Genomic DNA, 16,821 nt, shown 5'->3' on the forward strand with positions numbered 1-16,821 from the left:
ACTACTTGGGAGAGTACTCTGGCATCTTGGAAACTGAACTTGCCTGTTTATCCATAAAATAAATATGTGGGGACAGAGGTGGTTTAAATGCCTGTAAACTCTGCTGATGAACTTCTGCCCAGGCTCAGAGTAAATGGGTTGACCTTCAAATTTATTTACCAGAGTTAAACTTTTTCATCTGAATTTTGGAACAGGATTTATGTTCCTGTTCTTGTAATATGAATAACTTAAGGGCAGTGGCTTTCAACCTCATTCAATTTGTAAACCCTAGCTGCTTTTCATTGGTTTTGCAGACCCTGTCAGAAGTCTCAAATGCATGTTTGCAGTATAGCATGTTTTAATTACTTTTTTTACTGAGTTCATGGATGCCTTTAAATTAGTTTGTGTTTCTTGGAGGAGGAGAAGATGATGCAAACCACAGTTTGAAATGCTCTGCCTTAGAAGGCTCGTTCTGGAAGTAACAGTTTAATTCCAAACAACCTCAAAAAAAGCATTGGGATTATTTTGTTTTGGGGGTTTGTATTTGCTTCTTTTTTTTTTTTTTATTGGTGATATTAACCCTTTCAAAAATATGAGTGTCTCTATCCCCCTGTCCCACTCCCCCCAAAAAGGAAAGAACTTGGCTTGAGTTTATTTGAAATGTTACATTTTCCACATGAGGCCAAGTTTTTTGTTTGGTTTTTTTTTTTCCTCTGCAATCACGAAGGCTGTTAAAATGATACAGTGGAGTCATATAATGACTTGATTCTAAGAGCTAAAATTTCAGAATAACAATCATTATATCCCTGCCAACACGGTTTTGAGCAGCCAGCATTGTGCTGCCTTGAATCAGATTTCAATCAATAAACCAGAGGTGAAAGGCACTGCTGCTCATCCTGCTAGAAAATTTCCTTTTCTTTATTTACCATTCAGTGCAGCAGCTAGGATTTCTTGAAAACATGGGAAGGTTAAGTGTCAAAGCAACAGGCCTATCGATTCTGTGCATATTGCTGAAACTGTGGTTTTGTGAATGAATTCTTAAGTGCATCTTGCCATTGAAATAGCACTGATTTGGGTTTGGACTTGACTAGTCAGCAGAGGGCTTTTCCACCCTTTATTGCCCATGAGAAAGTTGGCAAACATACCTGGCAAAGCTTAGCTAAACTTAATTTTGACACTAGTACTTTTCCTGTGGTTGCTTTGTCAGACACAGAATTTTCAATAACTGACACAGCAGAATCTCTCATATTGTACTGGGATGAGCTAATTATCAGTAGACACAAATGATTTCTTTAAAATGTGATTATCTTTAGTTTAACCTGTCCTATCAGTTGTGATGGATCTGCCATTAATTTCTACCTTTTTCCCCCCCTTTTTTTGCCAACGTTAAGTGGCTAAAAGCCAAGGTAAGAAGTGTTATTTCTCCTTTGACCCACAGTGCCTCATGTGACTGATAGTAGAGGCTGCAGAGCCATTAAAACTGAAAACTAGCGCTCTCTTACACTCTCTTCTGCTTTCCATAGGATATTTAGATTAAACATGCTATACTTTTTTTTTCATTTACAGCATTTAGCGTGTCAATATATCTGCGATACATTGACATCCGCATTTTTACATAGAAACATTAATTTCTCTAACACATATAGTGCTTTGCTCTGAATTCAGTAGATGCCTTGATTCCCTTCACTTACATTTTTTGCAGGAGACTTCCCAGACAACCTGAATGACTCTGCTAGTCAAATAGCAGGGGCAAATTGAGAAATTCTGGGCCATGCTGGCTGTATTGTACTGTCAGTGTTAAAGTTTGGGTTAAATTATTAACATCCAAATAGCAATGAATACAAATGCGGCTTCCCTTTAAGGAAAAAAATGATAGAAGACATTTGTGCATGAACCTGTCAGTTGCCTACCTTTCTGATGTCTGTTGTAAATTTATAGTGAAAATAACATTAAGCTTGTGTTTAGACTCTTTGTACTTACTGGTGTCTGTCTCGTGTGTAGCTGAAAACTTGCTGTTTGACAGCTGTCTGGGAATTCTCACTTCATATTCTTACACTTAAAAAAAAAAAAAAGAAACTGTCAGTAATAGAGCTGCTCTCTTATAAAAATAAAATCATGTTTTCCCTTATTTCAGCATGGAAATAACCAGCCTGCAAGAACTGGCACCTTGTCAAGAACAAATCCGCCTACACAAAAACCACCAAGTCCTCCCATGTCAGGCCGGGGAACTCTGGGGTAAGAATGGACTGCCTGGTCCCTCCTGTGTAATAGAAATTTTTAATTGTGCCAGTGTTGGTGTTTCTTAAATTCATGGATAGATGGCAATTCTGATTGCCTTTAGCAAAAAAAAAAAAAAATCACAGTAACATTTTTTGTATAAACCCTTTCAGCTGTATTGACTCTTGTTTTCAGGATGACTTTTTGAAAGAACTTTTTTTCATGGGGAAGGATTTCATATGGATATGGGTAAATGAGGAGGCTATTGTTATTCCTGACTTTTGGGGAGAAATCCCTAGTGACAGAAAAGAATCTTAAAGTTTAAACTTTAGTGGGGGAAAGGCTTCAGTAGTAAAGTTCTTGTCTACTCATTTCTCAATATTAGAAGAGCTATGAAGTGGCTGTTCGTGCTGAATTTGTTGCATTATCTAAGTAAAATTTATGGCATTGTGAACACAGTGGCAACATTGATTCTTGCTGGCTTGTGCATTTTTATTTTTATACTTAAATGAGGAAGGATTTTGCTATTCCCAAGTCCCACTGTGAGCAGAGTTCCCTGCATCTATTTTGCTGCTGTGGACCTGTGGGGAGTGAAATCTGCTTATCTTGGTGTGCCAGCAAGTAGTTGTTGCTAGAGACCAAAACATTTAATACTTAAGAAGCTCAGTGCAAGTGCCATATGGTTTTGTCTGTCCAACTGTGCAACATCTTCCAAAAGGCGTCCTAAATGACCTTCTACCTGTTTGTCATTCTCAGCCTTCCCTTTATACTGTGGGGGACTGAGGCACTGTAAAGCTGACTGGCATGGTTGTGTTGGCTTCAAGTATGTTGTCTCAGAGAGGCAGGAAGCTGGAAAAATGAAGAATAATGAGACAGGGTGAAGATCAGGAGCAATGATCAAGCAAAATTAGAAGCAGCAACTCCTTTTGTTGAAGACTTAGTGATTTTTAATCCCTATTTGATGCTTTGGTGGTAGTATTTGCTGCATATTCCATAGAGAAATTTAACTAGAGGTTTCCTCAGATGTTTTCTGAAAATTCCCCTTGCTCAAGGGCATGAAATCAGTATTCCAGTTGTCTCTTATCCCAGCTGAGAGAGTTGTTTATCAGCCTAGAGAACCTAGGTAGGCACTTTCATGTCCTCTTGGATGCTTGCTGGTCAAACAGCAGTGTTGATGTACTGGTGAGCTGCCTCTCTCTAATGCTCCCCCCTGAACAAGCCAGAGCTGTTTGGTTGCCGTAGCTGATGCCTGATAAGGATTAATCAGCTGAATGTCATTTCCAGATGAGCTTGACAAGTGGCAGCAGTTGGCTGAGGGGGAGGAATAATGTGGGTTTGTAAGAGAGATTTCTATCTGCCCTTCTTGTTCAGGAAGTACAGCTCTTGTCTTGAGCAGCCGTGTTCTGCCAAAGCATGAAATATCACAGGCATGACTTACCCTAATTTATGCAGAAAAAATGGCTAGAAACCACAAGGATGCTACTCTTCTCCCTTTGATCCAGAAAACAGAGATAAGTATGTAAAACCAGAATGAGCTTAGTATGTAACATCGGCCTTTAGGTATGTGCTGCCTGTTGTGCAGCTTGTCCCTCCAAGGCAGGACTATCTAAAGGAATATTATGGGGAGGAATCCTTCATGGAAATCACGCAGAGTGAAAAGCGAAAGAGGCTGAAGTAAGCAGGGGTCTCTTCACAGGACCAGGGAGGGATTGTGGAAATCATTGGATTCTCAGGTTGGAAGTACCACGGAAGAAGGAGTGAACTGCTGGAGCTGGATGTGGTGGGAGTAGTTGGAGTCATTCCTTGAGGGTCCTGGAGCAAAGCAAGGCCTTGGGCTCCCTGCAGCTCTCCCTGGTGGCAAGAGCTCTCAGGATAACCCTGAAACACTGGGGGACAGTGAGGTGGGAAGCTCTGAGCAGTGTCAGGAAACAAAGTTTTTGTCTTCCATCTATAACAATTTATTATTAAAACCTCTCAAAGAAAAAAGTGGAAATACTGTAACTTTTTATGTACTGTAGTGTTTGTAAATTAGCTTGTCTCTATGAAGAACTCTGGATGATTTTAATATGCAGGGTGTCACCACCTATAGATCTGCCAAAAGAGATCAGTTGTGGAAAAAAAAAAGAAATTTTGTATTCCAGTTGTAAGCAATAGATATCTAAAGACTACCAAATGAAATGATAAGCAGGGAGGACTGTTAATGTGCTTCCAACTGAAATAACCTTGAAAAGTAAATTTAGTACTGTTGCTTTTCATAATGTAGAAAGAAAGTCAGTAAGTTTCTTGAAATACCAGGAAGCAGTATAACTTACCAACTCAGTTATAACCAGTAATTGAACAAATTATTAAATGCCTGTACTTCAGTATTTTTGGTTTTGCTTAGCTCTGATGCATTGCCAAATTCTGTGTTTTGCAATGGATCTCTGTTACTGGTGAGAACTGAAGAGCTCTGCGATTCAGTACAATAAATGCACTGTTGTTATGGCAGTAATGGGTCTGGTAAATAGATCTCGAAAGATCTGTGCTGTATTTCTGACTTGACACAGTCTGCTAGGTTGGAATTCTCTGGCCTTCGCTTTCTTGGGCCGACAATGAGAGCCCAATGGAGACAATGAAGCTCATCTGTGAGGTACTTTCAGATCTGCTTATGTGAGATGAGATTGCTTGATTGCTGCGTGAAGCAGTGCTCCTAGGAAAAGCACTGGTGATTGCAAATGTCACTTGTTCTGTGAATCTTGATTCAGCCTTGCTGATGTCTTAATGAGATGAATACCTCTAGCCAAGATTACTTTCGGAAAGGATTCTGATGGGGAGGGAAGAGGAAATTGGTACAATGGAAATTTGTCAGGTGCTGACAGGTAACCCCAGAGTGTTATGTAGATGTAGCTGTTGTATGTTAGATTGCTCAAATAATGTATTTTGGGTGGTAAGTTTAGCTTAGGCTTTTTTGACCAGTTTATGTGCTTTAGGCTAACTTGTACGGACCTGTCTATTTAGGCTGTTGACTGTGACCTGTCTACCCTGCCTGTTGGAATTTTCATAAACCACAGTGTTTCATGAAAAGTTTAGAAAACAAATGGATTTACAACTTCACTTATTTATCCTTTTAATCTTCTGATTCTTCATCTTTCTGTCTTCCTTGACCAGACGAAATACTCCTTACAAAACCCTGGAGCCAGTCAAACCGCCAACAGTCCCGAATGATTACATGACCAGCCCTGCCAGGCTGGGCAGCCAGCACAGTCCAGGAAGGACAGCTTCCTTGAATCAGAGACCACGAACACACAGGTAGGGTGTTTTCCCACAGTAAGTCTTCCCTGCCTGGCAAGCCTGATGTTTACTAAAGTCACAGAAAAGCCTCGAAGCTTTGTGCCTCTCAGCTTTTTGTTGACAGGCAAAAAGGTGAGTTATTTTACCACTGCATCAACAGAATTTTACTGAATTGCTGACTTCCCTAACATGAAGAAGTGCCTTAATATTCAATATTCTGAGTGGAGCTTTAAAAAATTTTTTTTTCTTGAATTGCAAGGCTAAATGTTTCTCTGAGTCTCTTGAGTGAGTTCATTTTTTTCCGATTTGATTTCTATTGGCTTCAAACTGCAGGGAAAAAACAGATGAAAGAATTCAATGTAGTTAGAAGTAAAAGGTTAGCTTGTTTTTTAGAGAGCTTCTTTCTTAATATTTTTCTTTTTTTAAAAACTCCCAGTAGGCAGTTAAACATGGTAGGTCACTAGCAGGGACTGAGAGAGTATTTTAGACACAGTTGGTGATGAAATACTGTCAGAATTAAATAACTTCTAAATGTCTCTGCATCGAGGATCTTGTTAGTCTGTTTAGCTGGCTACTGTGAATGCTCCTTACTCCTGTCTCACAAGATCTTCTTTTATGTAGGCTGCAGTTAGAAATTCAGCTGCAACCATGGTGACAAGATCAAGGTCTTCAGCAGGCAGAACACTAATTTTGAAGGAATTATCTTGGCTTCCATTTCAGATCACCGATTTTCTTTTTTGTGACGTTATTTTCTAAAGAGATATTTGAATGATTTGCACTTGACTCTTGACTGATTTGTAGCTATCCAGGAATGGCAAATAAACTAGAACTTCACTGAGTACTCTTAATTAACATGGATGAATTAAAGTGAAGTTTTGGCTTCACAACATCTTGTCTGCTTAGTTTCCTTTACATTATCCATTTAATGTATATAAATTCAAGACTTGGACTAAGGAGTGCTCTTAGATAAGAATAAGGACAGATTCTACCTCAATTTTGAGTCTTTTTCAGCTTCCTCAAAGAAAATAAGTGTCACGGTCTCTGAAGGCATGTGTAGAAATGTTATCCAGTAGTTCACTATGTTTTGCATTGCTGGCCTCTGATTTGTATATCATATAACAGTAGTTAGACAAATTTTGAGCTGGCTGTGTTGTTAACTTTCAGACTGTCTTTGAAACAAACTTCTTATACAAAAAAGGTGTGTGCATGGATAGTGGGGAGCGTTAGATATACAGAAAATTAAGCACACCCCACCCCAGCTGATTTATCATGTCCATTCTCAGTTAAAAACTTAGCAATCTAAACTTTTGCTCTGAGTAGAGGAAATGTTCCTTCAGCTGGCAGCATAATTAATCTTAAATAATTATTTAGAGTTTAGCCATGAAGTGTTCCAGCGCCAGCATACTACTTTCAATTATTACAAGGCCCCTGAACTACTTCTGCAGTTGTTACTCCATTGCCTAGAACTTGCATGGTTGATTACCTTTTTATTTTTTGAAGCATTTAATTGCACATTTTATTAATAGTGATGTTTATCAGCTTAGTTAATTCCATTTGTTAGGAGTGTAATGCATCCAGACTTGATTATCTGTATGCAATTATAGGTAAATACAGAGGCATTTAACAGGGAGTTTTTCAGCAGTCTGTAATTGAGTTAGGCTATCAGAGCTCACACAAGAAGTGTGACTGTTGATACGCTTTTGTAGGCCACGCTGTGCTAATAGTTGTGTTTTTCTTTGTAGTGGCAGTAGTGGAGGAAGTGGCAGTCGAGAGAACAGTGGAAGCAGCAGTATTGGCATTCCCATTGCCGTGCCTACACCTTCACCGCCAACCATTGGGCCAGGTATGTGGGACTCCTCCCATGCTAACTTAAGGCTGCTTGTTACTTTCTTGTGTTTGCAGAGCAACTTTGACTAAACACAATGGGGTAGAAACTGTTCTGAAGCACAGTCCTACTCAGGAAGTCATTTATGAGTTCTGAGTGATGTCTAAAGTTTTAATTCTTTACCAGGAGTAGTTGCAGGACAATCAGTTACTGAATAATGGATGGTTAAAACACCTTTGCTGGTCCATGTTTTTACAAGACAATCAAAGGTGTACAGGGGGAGTAAAAGACAAATGTATCCTTTTAAAGCTTAACTGTAATTTTAAATGCATGTCTACAATTTGGCATTTCTGGATGCCCTGAGAGCAGCAGCAAGTACGTACATGTTTAATGGGAAACGTTGGCTTCTGAAATACCCTGCTAACTTTGCCATCCGCGGTGAAGGAACCACGCAGGATCTCTCAGCGCTGGAGGCACACTCCCTTGTGTTTAAGAATGGTGAATGGTGAGATTGAGTAGCGTCCTTCTTTATTATAAACTGGCAGGATTATAATCTTAGTAATAAACCATCTCAGTCACTTATTTACTGTGTGTTTTGCAAGCCCACAAGGCATAAGAAAATAGTGGAGTTTTAGTGTAACGTAATTTTGTTATTGCAGAGATTTCTCTGTTTCTTGGATGACAAGTCTTCGCTTCCTTATACACATGTAGGCTTTCCTTTCCCAGGTGTTTTTGGTCCTGCAGTGGTACAAATAGGCATGAAATTTTACTGTCATCTGGCATCCCGTAAAAGTCAATGGGAATAGAGATTGGCGGGTACAGAACCCTGGATAGGATCAGGGTCTGAATTTGTATTAGTTAACTGAAGTTGAATTTTCATATTTGTTTGGGAAGCCTATCAAGTGCCTGTACTTTCTTTTTTTTTTACTTTTAATAATATGGCCTAATTGGGAATATAAACTATTTTATTAGCACACATTTCTGTTCCTCCTGGAGCCCCGCCAGCACCACCACTGCCTCCACCTCTCCCGATGGGCAGTCTGATAGGTGAGATTTGTCAATGCTGAAGTGATTGCAGTCATTCTGCATAATCAATAATCATGTCTTCCTAATGAACTTAGTGAGGGTGATTTTTCTTCTATAGTGGGACCTACGTGATTTTATTATAAAAATCAATTTTGGGTGGGTTTTTTTTTTTTTTTTTTTTTTTTTTTTGTTTGTTTGTTTGTTTGTTTGTTTGTTTGTTTTTTTTCAACAAATCTAATCTCCACTAATTTCCTGTGGTTAAAGCCTCTGAAGCTAAATGCATTAGGTATGAGAAAAAGGCTGCTAGTTGCTTAAAATCTGCTCCAAATTAAGCTAGGATCCAATTAATCTGATCTATAAGATCTCAGAATCAGCTTGAATATTGGTATTAGGCTGTGTGACTCCTGCAGCAGAAACTAAGTCACAGCAGTTGCACTCTAGCTTAGAAATGGTAGCTTATGTGTAGGGTGATGTGTGTGTTCTATTCTGTGGGTATAAGGTGACTGGAAGGCCCAAGTGTCTGTCACAGTGGCTTGGCTTTGATTCCATAATGCTGCAGGCAGGTGTCGAACTGGAAGACTTGAGGATATGAACTAACAGTTCTTGAGAAATTGCTTCAAGCATTATGTACAGCAGTTAGGGTGGGTTCTAAAAGTAGTACTTTTCAAAATAGACAGGAAAAAATACCCCACCCATTCCTGTCACAGGCTGATGACAAAAGTAATTGATTGAGTTATGAAACTAGCTTTGGAGGCTTTGACCCACATAACCCTTTGCACTCTCCTTTACTGAAATGTTAAGTGAAAGTGACTTTGGATAGCATTGCAGAACTGCAAACTTCTGACTGCTTGCTGTTTGTGTATTATATAATTATATGATACATGTATATAAAAGCACAAAACATTTTATTGCAAACCAGTTTTTGCATTTAAGAATTGCATTGATTCAAGTGACTGCAACATGTGAGATTCATTAGTTTGCAAGGTGTGATTTTCAGTCAGAGGTTAATCTGAAAGAGAACTTAAACTGTTTTGTTAACCTTGAAGTATGTGCAGCAGGTAGGTGGAAAGTAAATATGGGCATTTATAATGAAGAATGAATGACATCTTTTTCTGTCAGCTGGCATTGTTGATTCTGATTTGTTAGTGCAAATTCCATCAATATAAAAGCAGAACCAGCAAATATGATTGATAAATGTGCCAAGTGTCTGAAGCTCATGACATTTGTTTCACTGTTTTGTTGTTGTATGTTAGATTGGAAGCAAGTTCGGGTTTGCAATGGAAATCATTTGTTTTGAGCAGAACATGGATTTTTTTTCTGTCTGCTTTTTAATGAAGGGTATTACTGCATGTAGTATGATTGAGATATATTTAAGAGTTGGAAGGTTGGATTCAATTTTCCAGTCCAATCCAGTCTCCCAAAGTACTCTCAGAATTTCTCAATGCCCTTTATATGAGTGTTGGTTTATGTCCTGTGTGTTTTTTCTCATTATTGATTGTAACAGGGATGTTTGTTTTTCTGTTAATCGCCTGTTACTGACCTTAAATTATTGGAGAACTGTAATCAAGTATTTCCCATGTTCTGGACTTTTTCTATTTTCTGCATTCTATCCCAAGTAATGCTCTGCTTAAGTCTTTTCCTTGGTTCCTCTGGCTAATGCTTTTCAGCTGCTCCTGGTTCAGCTCCTGGTTCCCAGTATGGCACAATGACCAGGCAAATCTCGCGACACAACTCTACCACTTCTTCAGCATCTTCTGGTGGATACAGACGGAATCCTTCTGTGACTGCCCCATTTTCTGCTCAACCTCATGTTAATGGCGGGCCTCTTTATTCTCAAAATTCAAGTAAGCTGCTGAGCTCTGAAATCACAAACTGTTTTGAGCAAAATGATTGTAAAAGTATGCATGGCATTTTAATTCATTTATGAAAAGCATCAATGAGATTACTGCTTTCTTTCCTGAAATAGAAGGAAAAACAAACAAGAAAAACCATACTGGAATTGTACAGTGATTGCACTATATGCAATTATACTGTTTTCCTTTCTGACTTGTTTGCTGTTACTCATGACAAGAAATTATTAGGATTGCCTGTCTAATTATGGGCACATTATACTTGGCATTTCAGGTGTGCTTGGAGAACAAAAAGTAAATCCAGGGTTTTTTTGCAGGAGACCTAATATGACTGTAGTACAGCCCCTCACTATTTGGATAGTGGCAAAAGAATACTGTCTGAGCACAATGCTCATGTTCCTGTCACACAGTTCCTCTCTGTCTCTCTTAAATCCTTTCCTGATTCCAAGTTTCTCCTTTGTTCTTAGCTTTAAGCTTGACTGTTAAAGAGCTCAGTCTCTCTCTCTTTTAGCAGACAACTTCTCTGTGCTTTCACACTAGTAGGAGTATAGAAGGAGATGAACGAGGGAAGGGATGGATGCCATGGGCAAGTGAGCAGATTTTAGTCAGCCGCCTCCTGCCTGCCTGCCCCAAAAAGGGCAATCAAGGTTCACTGCAGAAAGATCTGCAAAATAAGGATTTTGGCTGCTGGTAGAAAGCTCTATCAGGAAACTTCTTCCTTGCCATTTCCATAAATTTTGATCAAATACACATTGTGGAGTGGTAGCTGTATAATGTTTTTTCTTGGTAGTGTTCAGAATGCCAGCCCTTTAAACTTCAGAGGAATATTTCTTTTGAAAAGAAATGTTGATGTTTGGATTCAAGATTTCTTTGGTCCAGTGTCTGCTGTTGTGTACTTACTCTTAAGAAAAGAATGCTTTTAAAATATTTGAGACACTGAAGTGAAGAGTTTTCTGAGTAGTTTAGAAGTATTACATTTGTCAGAAAGCATTTTTATATGCAGACACAGTATCTATCTTTTCTTTTTTTCCAAACTTGATTTTCCTCCTACTCTTGCTCACCCATACTAGCATTTCATTTTCCTCCACATTCTTATTTCTCCAAATTAATTCACCATAACAACAGAAACTCCCTCCTGCTTGAACAGTTGCATTCCATTAAATAAACAGGATTTTACTTCTGGGAATTGTTCAGTTGTCTTAAATACTGTGCACACCACTGTTTCTGAACATTTACATTTGTCCAAAGCAATTTTTTGCTCAAATGCAGGTGCTGTTTTCTTAATCTAGCCTCTCTGGTGTTTTCAAAATACTGATGGTCAACATTTTTTAAACAGTATTTTGATGGGTGTGTTTTGCTACTTGAAACTTTTTTCCTCTGTTTCTGTAACTGGTGATTATTTTTTTAGTGCTACTGTCTTGACATTATTCCCAGGTCCCATGTTTCCTTAAGGTTTTACTTTTCATGCTAACAAATACTCTGGTTTTTCTTAGATGTTTACTTCAGTTTTGTGAGACACTGTTTGTTCTCCTGCTTTTATTGATCATTTATCCCATACAGTTTATTTGATTATTGGTTTTGTAATGAACGAAATGCTTCATTTTAATTCATTGAACATTAATCTTAGTTACAGCTTTATTTAAAACTGTTGCTTACTTGGAAGTACAGAACCTCTTTCAAATTTGGTTCCAACTGGATTATCCTGCTGAATTCCCACCTTCACAGGAATTTCTCTGCTCCAGTGCAAGAGAAGTTCCACTGAGAAAGGGACACGGTATAAACAAATGAGTTGATGTTTTGTTGAGTTTCTGGGTGGGGTTTTGTTTTATGCTTTTCATTCCTAGTGCTTAAGGGAGAATGGTCCTGCCAGAGCCGATAGTTTGAACGGCTTGCCCTACTGCTCCCATTCCTCTTCCCTACCTGTGCAGGGAAGAGTTGAACATCTGGGCTGTCAGCCCAGTGTCTCTGAGCACAGGCTTGTCACATGTCTCATCACTCGCCAGATAGGCACATACTTCAGAGAAGATGAGCTTCCAAGTGCTTCCTGAGGAGCTCTGTGCACTCGTGTAACCATTTGGAGCTGCAGAAGCCTTTACCAGCCTTTTAGGTTGCTGAGTGCCCTCTCACCACAGAAGACATAGCTGTTTTTTCTACCAGCAATCAACAAGGCCCCTTTTTCTGAGAAAAACAAAAATGCAGTGAGCTAGCCCACTGCCCCTGTCCCAGCAGAGCACTATGATGGGAGGTACTCTCTGTGTCAGTGTGAAGTATTGATGCTGGAACATTGTACCCCTTGCAAGAGTGTTGCCTTGTGTCAGTGCTGCTTTGCTGCACTTGATGCAGCGCTCCACTTTCATTTTAGAGAAGGAGTCCAGAATCCTGCGAAACATCACCTCTACTCCTAGTAGCTCACTTTGAAAAGCTAACTACTAAATTGAGTAATCCTTGTTTAGCAGCAAGACAAAAGCTCAATTTTATGTGCTCCCCAGGTGAAGCACACAAAATGTGTGACAGAGCAAGAACCTTCACACGCACCCTGTGAGCTTCCAGACACGCAGCCTGCGCTCGGCTGTTACCTGGCTAAACACGGGCATGCTTTGCTTTTGATCCTCCATTGGCTAACCACGAATTCAGCCTTGTTGGAAACACAAGCTTGAAGAAGGTTCTTGTGTGTGTGTGTTCTTGTTGTTCTTTACATACTTTGTTTTGTGGTCCTCGTTACTGATGGCTGCTTTTGTTTGTTCCCTTTTTTTTTTTTCCTTTGTCCATTGACTTTCCCAATATGGTGTGTGTGTTGCTACCAGTTTCTATTGCTCCACCCCCTCCCCCTATGCCTCAGTTGACTCCACAGATACCTCTCACAGGCTTCGTGGCCAGGGTGCAGGAAAACAGTAAGTTTGGACAAGCTGAGCTGTTAAAGGGTAGAGCCTACTCTCTTCTAGCATGCATGGCTGGCAAGTCAGACTCTATTTTGTTTCCTTTTCCAGAAGCTAATACCATCTTGCATTCTAGTGTCAATATGCTATTGGAGCTGAAGGGCACACTCTTCAATTTTTTATAACACGTGCATGATTATTACTGACCCATTCAAGTTCTGAACTGCAAATTTATTGCAGAAGTACAGTGTGAAATGTGGCATATGTTTGGTGTGAGTATAAAATTCCATTTTAATTGAAAACACTGATATCATGTTGAATCACCCCGCCTTTTTCACTAGGGATAATTGATTAGTTTTTATTAGAAAGGCTTATATAGACTGTCAGAATGTGTAATGTGTAACCATTGATTCCAGTACTGTAGCATTTTTCAGGAAGCGGTACAGTCAATTGAGTATGTGCAGTCTTAAGATCTAATGCATTACAAAGGAGCTTGTAAGGCATCTCTCCTCAGCAGCTTTCATTCTCCATTTCTTTGTGCTCTCTAGCCCTATTTCCCTGCTGAGCTTCTTGCAGCATAGCTCTGCTTGTTAGGTTTGTGAGAGGTGTTCCCTAGCTGTGACCTGTGCTGCAGAGTGTTTATACCGGTAACTCTGCTTTTCACCATTACTGCTTGATTCCTTTCAGGTGAGTGTTACTGTCTCCAGTGCCAGTGCAGGTGCAAAGTCCTGTTCCTGATCTGGGGATATCTTTTCTGTAGGAGTTTGTTGCAGTTCTGTAAACAACAGACTAAATACGATGTAGATAAGGTGTGAAGTAAGCAAAAAATGTTTTTAAAGTGTTTGGGAGCCATTTTGAGGTTTGCTAGGATCTCAGGGGCTGCTATGACTACACAGTTAGCTATATAGCTGCAGCATCCATTTAAGGACCCCAGGTCTGAGTAGTGCTGCTGTTCTGCTTCCCATTAGAGCTTTTAAGTGGTTGTGTTCTGAGCACTCCCCATGAGATTGGAGGCATCTCTCTGGTTCTCATTCAAAAAGAAGGTAATTTGGTGCTGTGCTAGGTAAACAGTAAGAATCATGTTGATGCAGAATAATGTGCCACAAAATTGTGTTGAAAACCTTTCCAAAATACAAAGTGTAGAGGTAAACCTGCTGAAGATGAAGGTTACAGAATGTCTTCGCTTGCAGATAAACTTGAGAAAATTGACACCTGCTTCTGAATTGTTCCAAATATTGTCCTCCTGGAGATAACACAGCCCTGGGGAGAGTGGAGGTGAAAGGGACAGACTGGCTTGTGCGTGCAACAGCAAAATGCAAGCTGACTTGTGAATGAAATTGCAGCAAAATAGCTGAAGCTTGAAATCTGGTCATAGGAATTGTTCTTTATTTCCTTAATAGTTCCTTGGGTTGGAAAGTTATATAACAAGTATGGCTTGGAGCTGTGGCTGCCTTGTTCCGGAGGCAGGGTTGCATGTGGCAGCCTGTGCATATGCTCAGCAAAGCTGCCTGTAGAGGCTGGTGTTGAGTTTGGCATTGTGTGCTAGACTTTCATCGGCCTCGTTTTCTGCAAGAAGTCTCTGGTGTTAGGTGACACATGGGTAGACTTGTCTTCTTCATCACAGAGATCTGTGAGTTTGGAAAGCAACATCCTCTGCTTGTGGACTTCTTTCAGAGGGCAAGGAGAAAGGGCTTAGAAACTATGCAACACCTTTTCTTTTTCTCCTGCATCCACATTGTGGGCATCTCCTTCAGAGAGGTTTTCCAGTGTGTGTGGTGCTCAGGGACAGATGATTTGATGTAAGTTGCTGTACTCCCACACCTAGTCTTTTCAAAAAGGAGTCTGCTGGTCCCCATTTAAAGAATAAGGATGGGAATATATACAAGAGAAGGTCTCAGTTTGGAACTATGTAAATACTCATCCTTTTACCCTTTCATTTAGTATGGCTTTTTGTATGCTTTTTTCCTCCTCCCCTAGGATAAGTGATGTTGTCCTAGAGTCTGGCTAAGTTCAGAACCAGGAAAAGTCTGGGTTAAAGTCCAAGAGGCGAGGAGATACTTCCTCCAAGTGGAGTGGCACTTGTCTAATTTTCTGTTCCATTCTCTCCTTGTTTAAATGTGAAGTTGAATTGTTTTAAATGTTTCCCATAAAGCTTGCAGTTCCTGCATCTCAGAGTATGTGTCGGTGTTTTCACACTTGCATTTTCTGCCCTCTTTCCTTCTTTTCAAATCTGCAGCTTCATTGTTAAATAAATGTAACTTTTTTTTTGCATTTTTAATTTTTTAAAAAATTTCATAAGGTAAGGATTTCTCAAGATCTCAAATGATTGTTATTTCAACACTTTTTTTTTTTTCCTGGCTGCAGACAGAAATTAAAGGGAGATACACATTTTGTGGAAGATGTTCTGAAACTGCAGCACAAAACCAGTCCATTCATAAACGGTGTTGTCATGTGTCTGTGGTGGATTAATGAAGCCTGTCTGTGAGTGCTATTCAGTAACGGGCAGGACGTAGCATTCACGCTGCCAAAGACTTTGTTAGTCTGTCTCCAAGTGACATAAATGGGCTTCTGTATGGGAGAGGAATCACTAATACAGTGGCAGCCAGTCTTATTGATGGAGAGAGCTGTGGGGTGTTCAGCTCAGCTGGTCAAGTTGAAGAGGAACTGGGCTTGCAGGTGAAGAATTGGCCCTTCAGGGGAAGGGAGCGGGCTGGATGCACTGGCTGAGGCAGCCCCTGCCCCAGCAGCTTCTGCCCCCTTTTGCCCCTGGCAGCAGGTGCCAGACCTGTCCCAGTGCAGCCAGTCTGACCCAGACAGGACATAGGAGCAGTGCCCAAGCCCCTTGTCAGGGGCATGGGGCTGAAGAGCAAAGGTTAAGTTACTGCTAGAGTAGTGACCAGCCAAAAGTAAAAGGCGTTCAAGCAAACAAAACCCCTATTTCTAATCTCCAGTGCCATTGTAACTATCAGCAGTTAAAGCTTCACTCAGTGCAATGTTTTTTTTCTCTGTTGCTTGGCTTTCTTTTCAAAATTTGTGTGCTGGAGCTGCACATTCTGGGGCCTGATGCCTCATTACATCAAACCCTGCCTAGACCAGTGGTTTTCAGCCTATGTTTTCAGTGTGCAGAATCCCAGATCTCTTGAAAATGAATCTGTATTGCTGTGTAACAAAGTTGATGTTAGTAACAGTAGCTTCCTTTCAGTTGACTTGTGGCTTCATAGGGTTTACACCTAGGTCCATGTGTAATGGAGCACATCTCCCTAGGAATAGGATAGAGTGACTTGATGTCTTGCATCTGAGTGTGCCATCTCTGTATTTTGCTGCCGGCTGCTGTGAATGTTACTGGAAACTAATTTAATGAACTGATTTAAAAAGTGATTTGTACCATAATGCCTTTCTCTTTTTCCCTTTCCCAAAGCAACTTGTAATTGTTCTGATTGGATAATCTCAGGGCAGAGATTTGACATTTTGGATTATACGTTTAATTCCTTGAGCACTTTCTCCTTAAGAGCAGCAGCTGCCTGTTGTAGTTTTCCATTTATTATTTGAATCCTGAATGTGTGCACACACACAAGTTAGTCTGCAAGATAAGAATCTGTACAAAGCTTTTCTTCTGCAGAAAGATTACTTGGCTTCCTCTTACCTGGTTAAATTTTAAAAAAAGGAAGAGACTAGTATTTATGATCCACACCAGATCTTTTTGTTCCCTAATGCTAGCTCTGAGAGAGAAGGAATTCAAGGAAGCAGTGCTCAGAAGTAAATTAAAGTGACTGTTACA

General features: G+C 40.0%; 1 protein-coding gene across 12 annotated transcripts in view; it reads left to right on the plus strand.

The window, feature by feature from the left end:
- The window catches only part of ABI1 (abl interactor 1), a 78,221-nt gene that overhangs the window by 58,153 nt on the left and 3,247 nt on the right, over positions 1 to 16,821 (plus strand). Inside the window, exons 4-10 of one of the 12 annotated variants that reach the window (XM_048294560.1) lie at positions 1,371 to 1,385; positions 2,114 to 2,214; positions 5,344 to 5,484; positions 7,209 to 7,309; positions 8,264 to 8,338; positions 9,985 to 10,161; positions 12,972 to 13,058. In XM_048294560.1, the coding sequence (XP_048150517.1) occupies positions 1,371 to 1,385; positions 2,114 to 2,214; positions 5,344 to 5,484; positions 7,209 to 7,309; positions 8,264 to 8,338; positions 9,985 to 10,161; positions 12,972 to 13,058 (697 nt within the window). The remainder of the gene's footprint in view (positions 1 to 1,370; positions 1,386 to 2,113; positions 2,215 to 5,343; positions 5,485 to 7,208; positions 7,310 to 8,263; positions 8,339 to 9,984; positions 10,162 to 12,971; positions 13,059 to 16,821) is intronic. The other 11 variants (XM_048294493.1, XM_048294507.1, XM_048294487.1 and 8 more) reach the window with 11 other exon arrangements.

Source organism: Corvus hawaiiensis, chromosome 1 (assembly GCF_020740725.1).
Source record: "Corvus hawaiiensis isolate bCorHaw1 chromosome 1, bCorHaw1.pri.cur, whole genome shotgun sequence".
Taxonomy (NCBI): domain Eukaryota; kingdom Metazoa; phylum Chordata; class Aves; order Passeriformes; family Corvidae; genus Corvus; species Corvus hawaiiensis.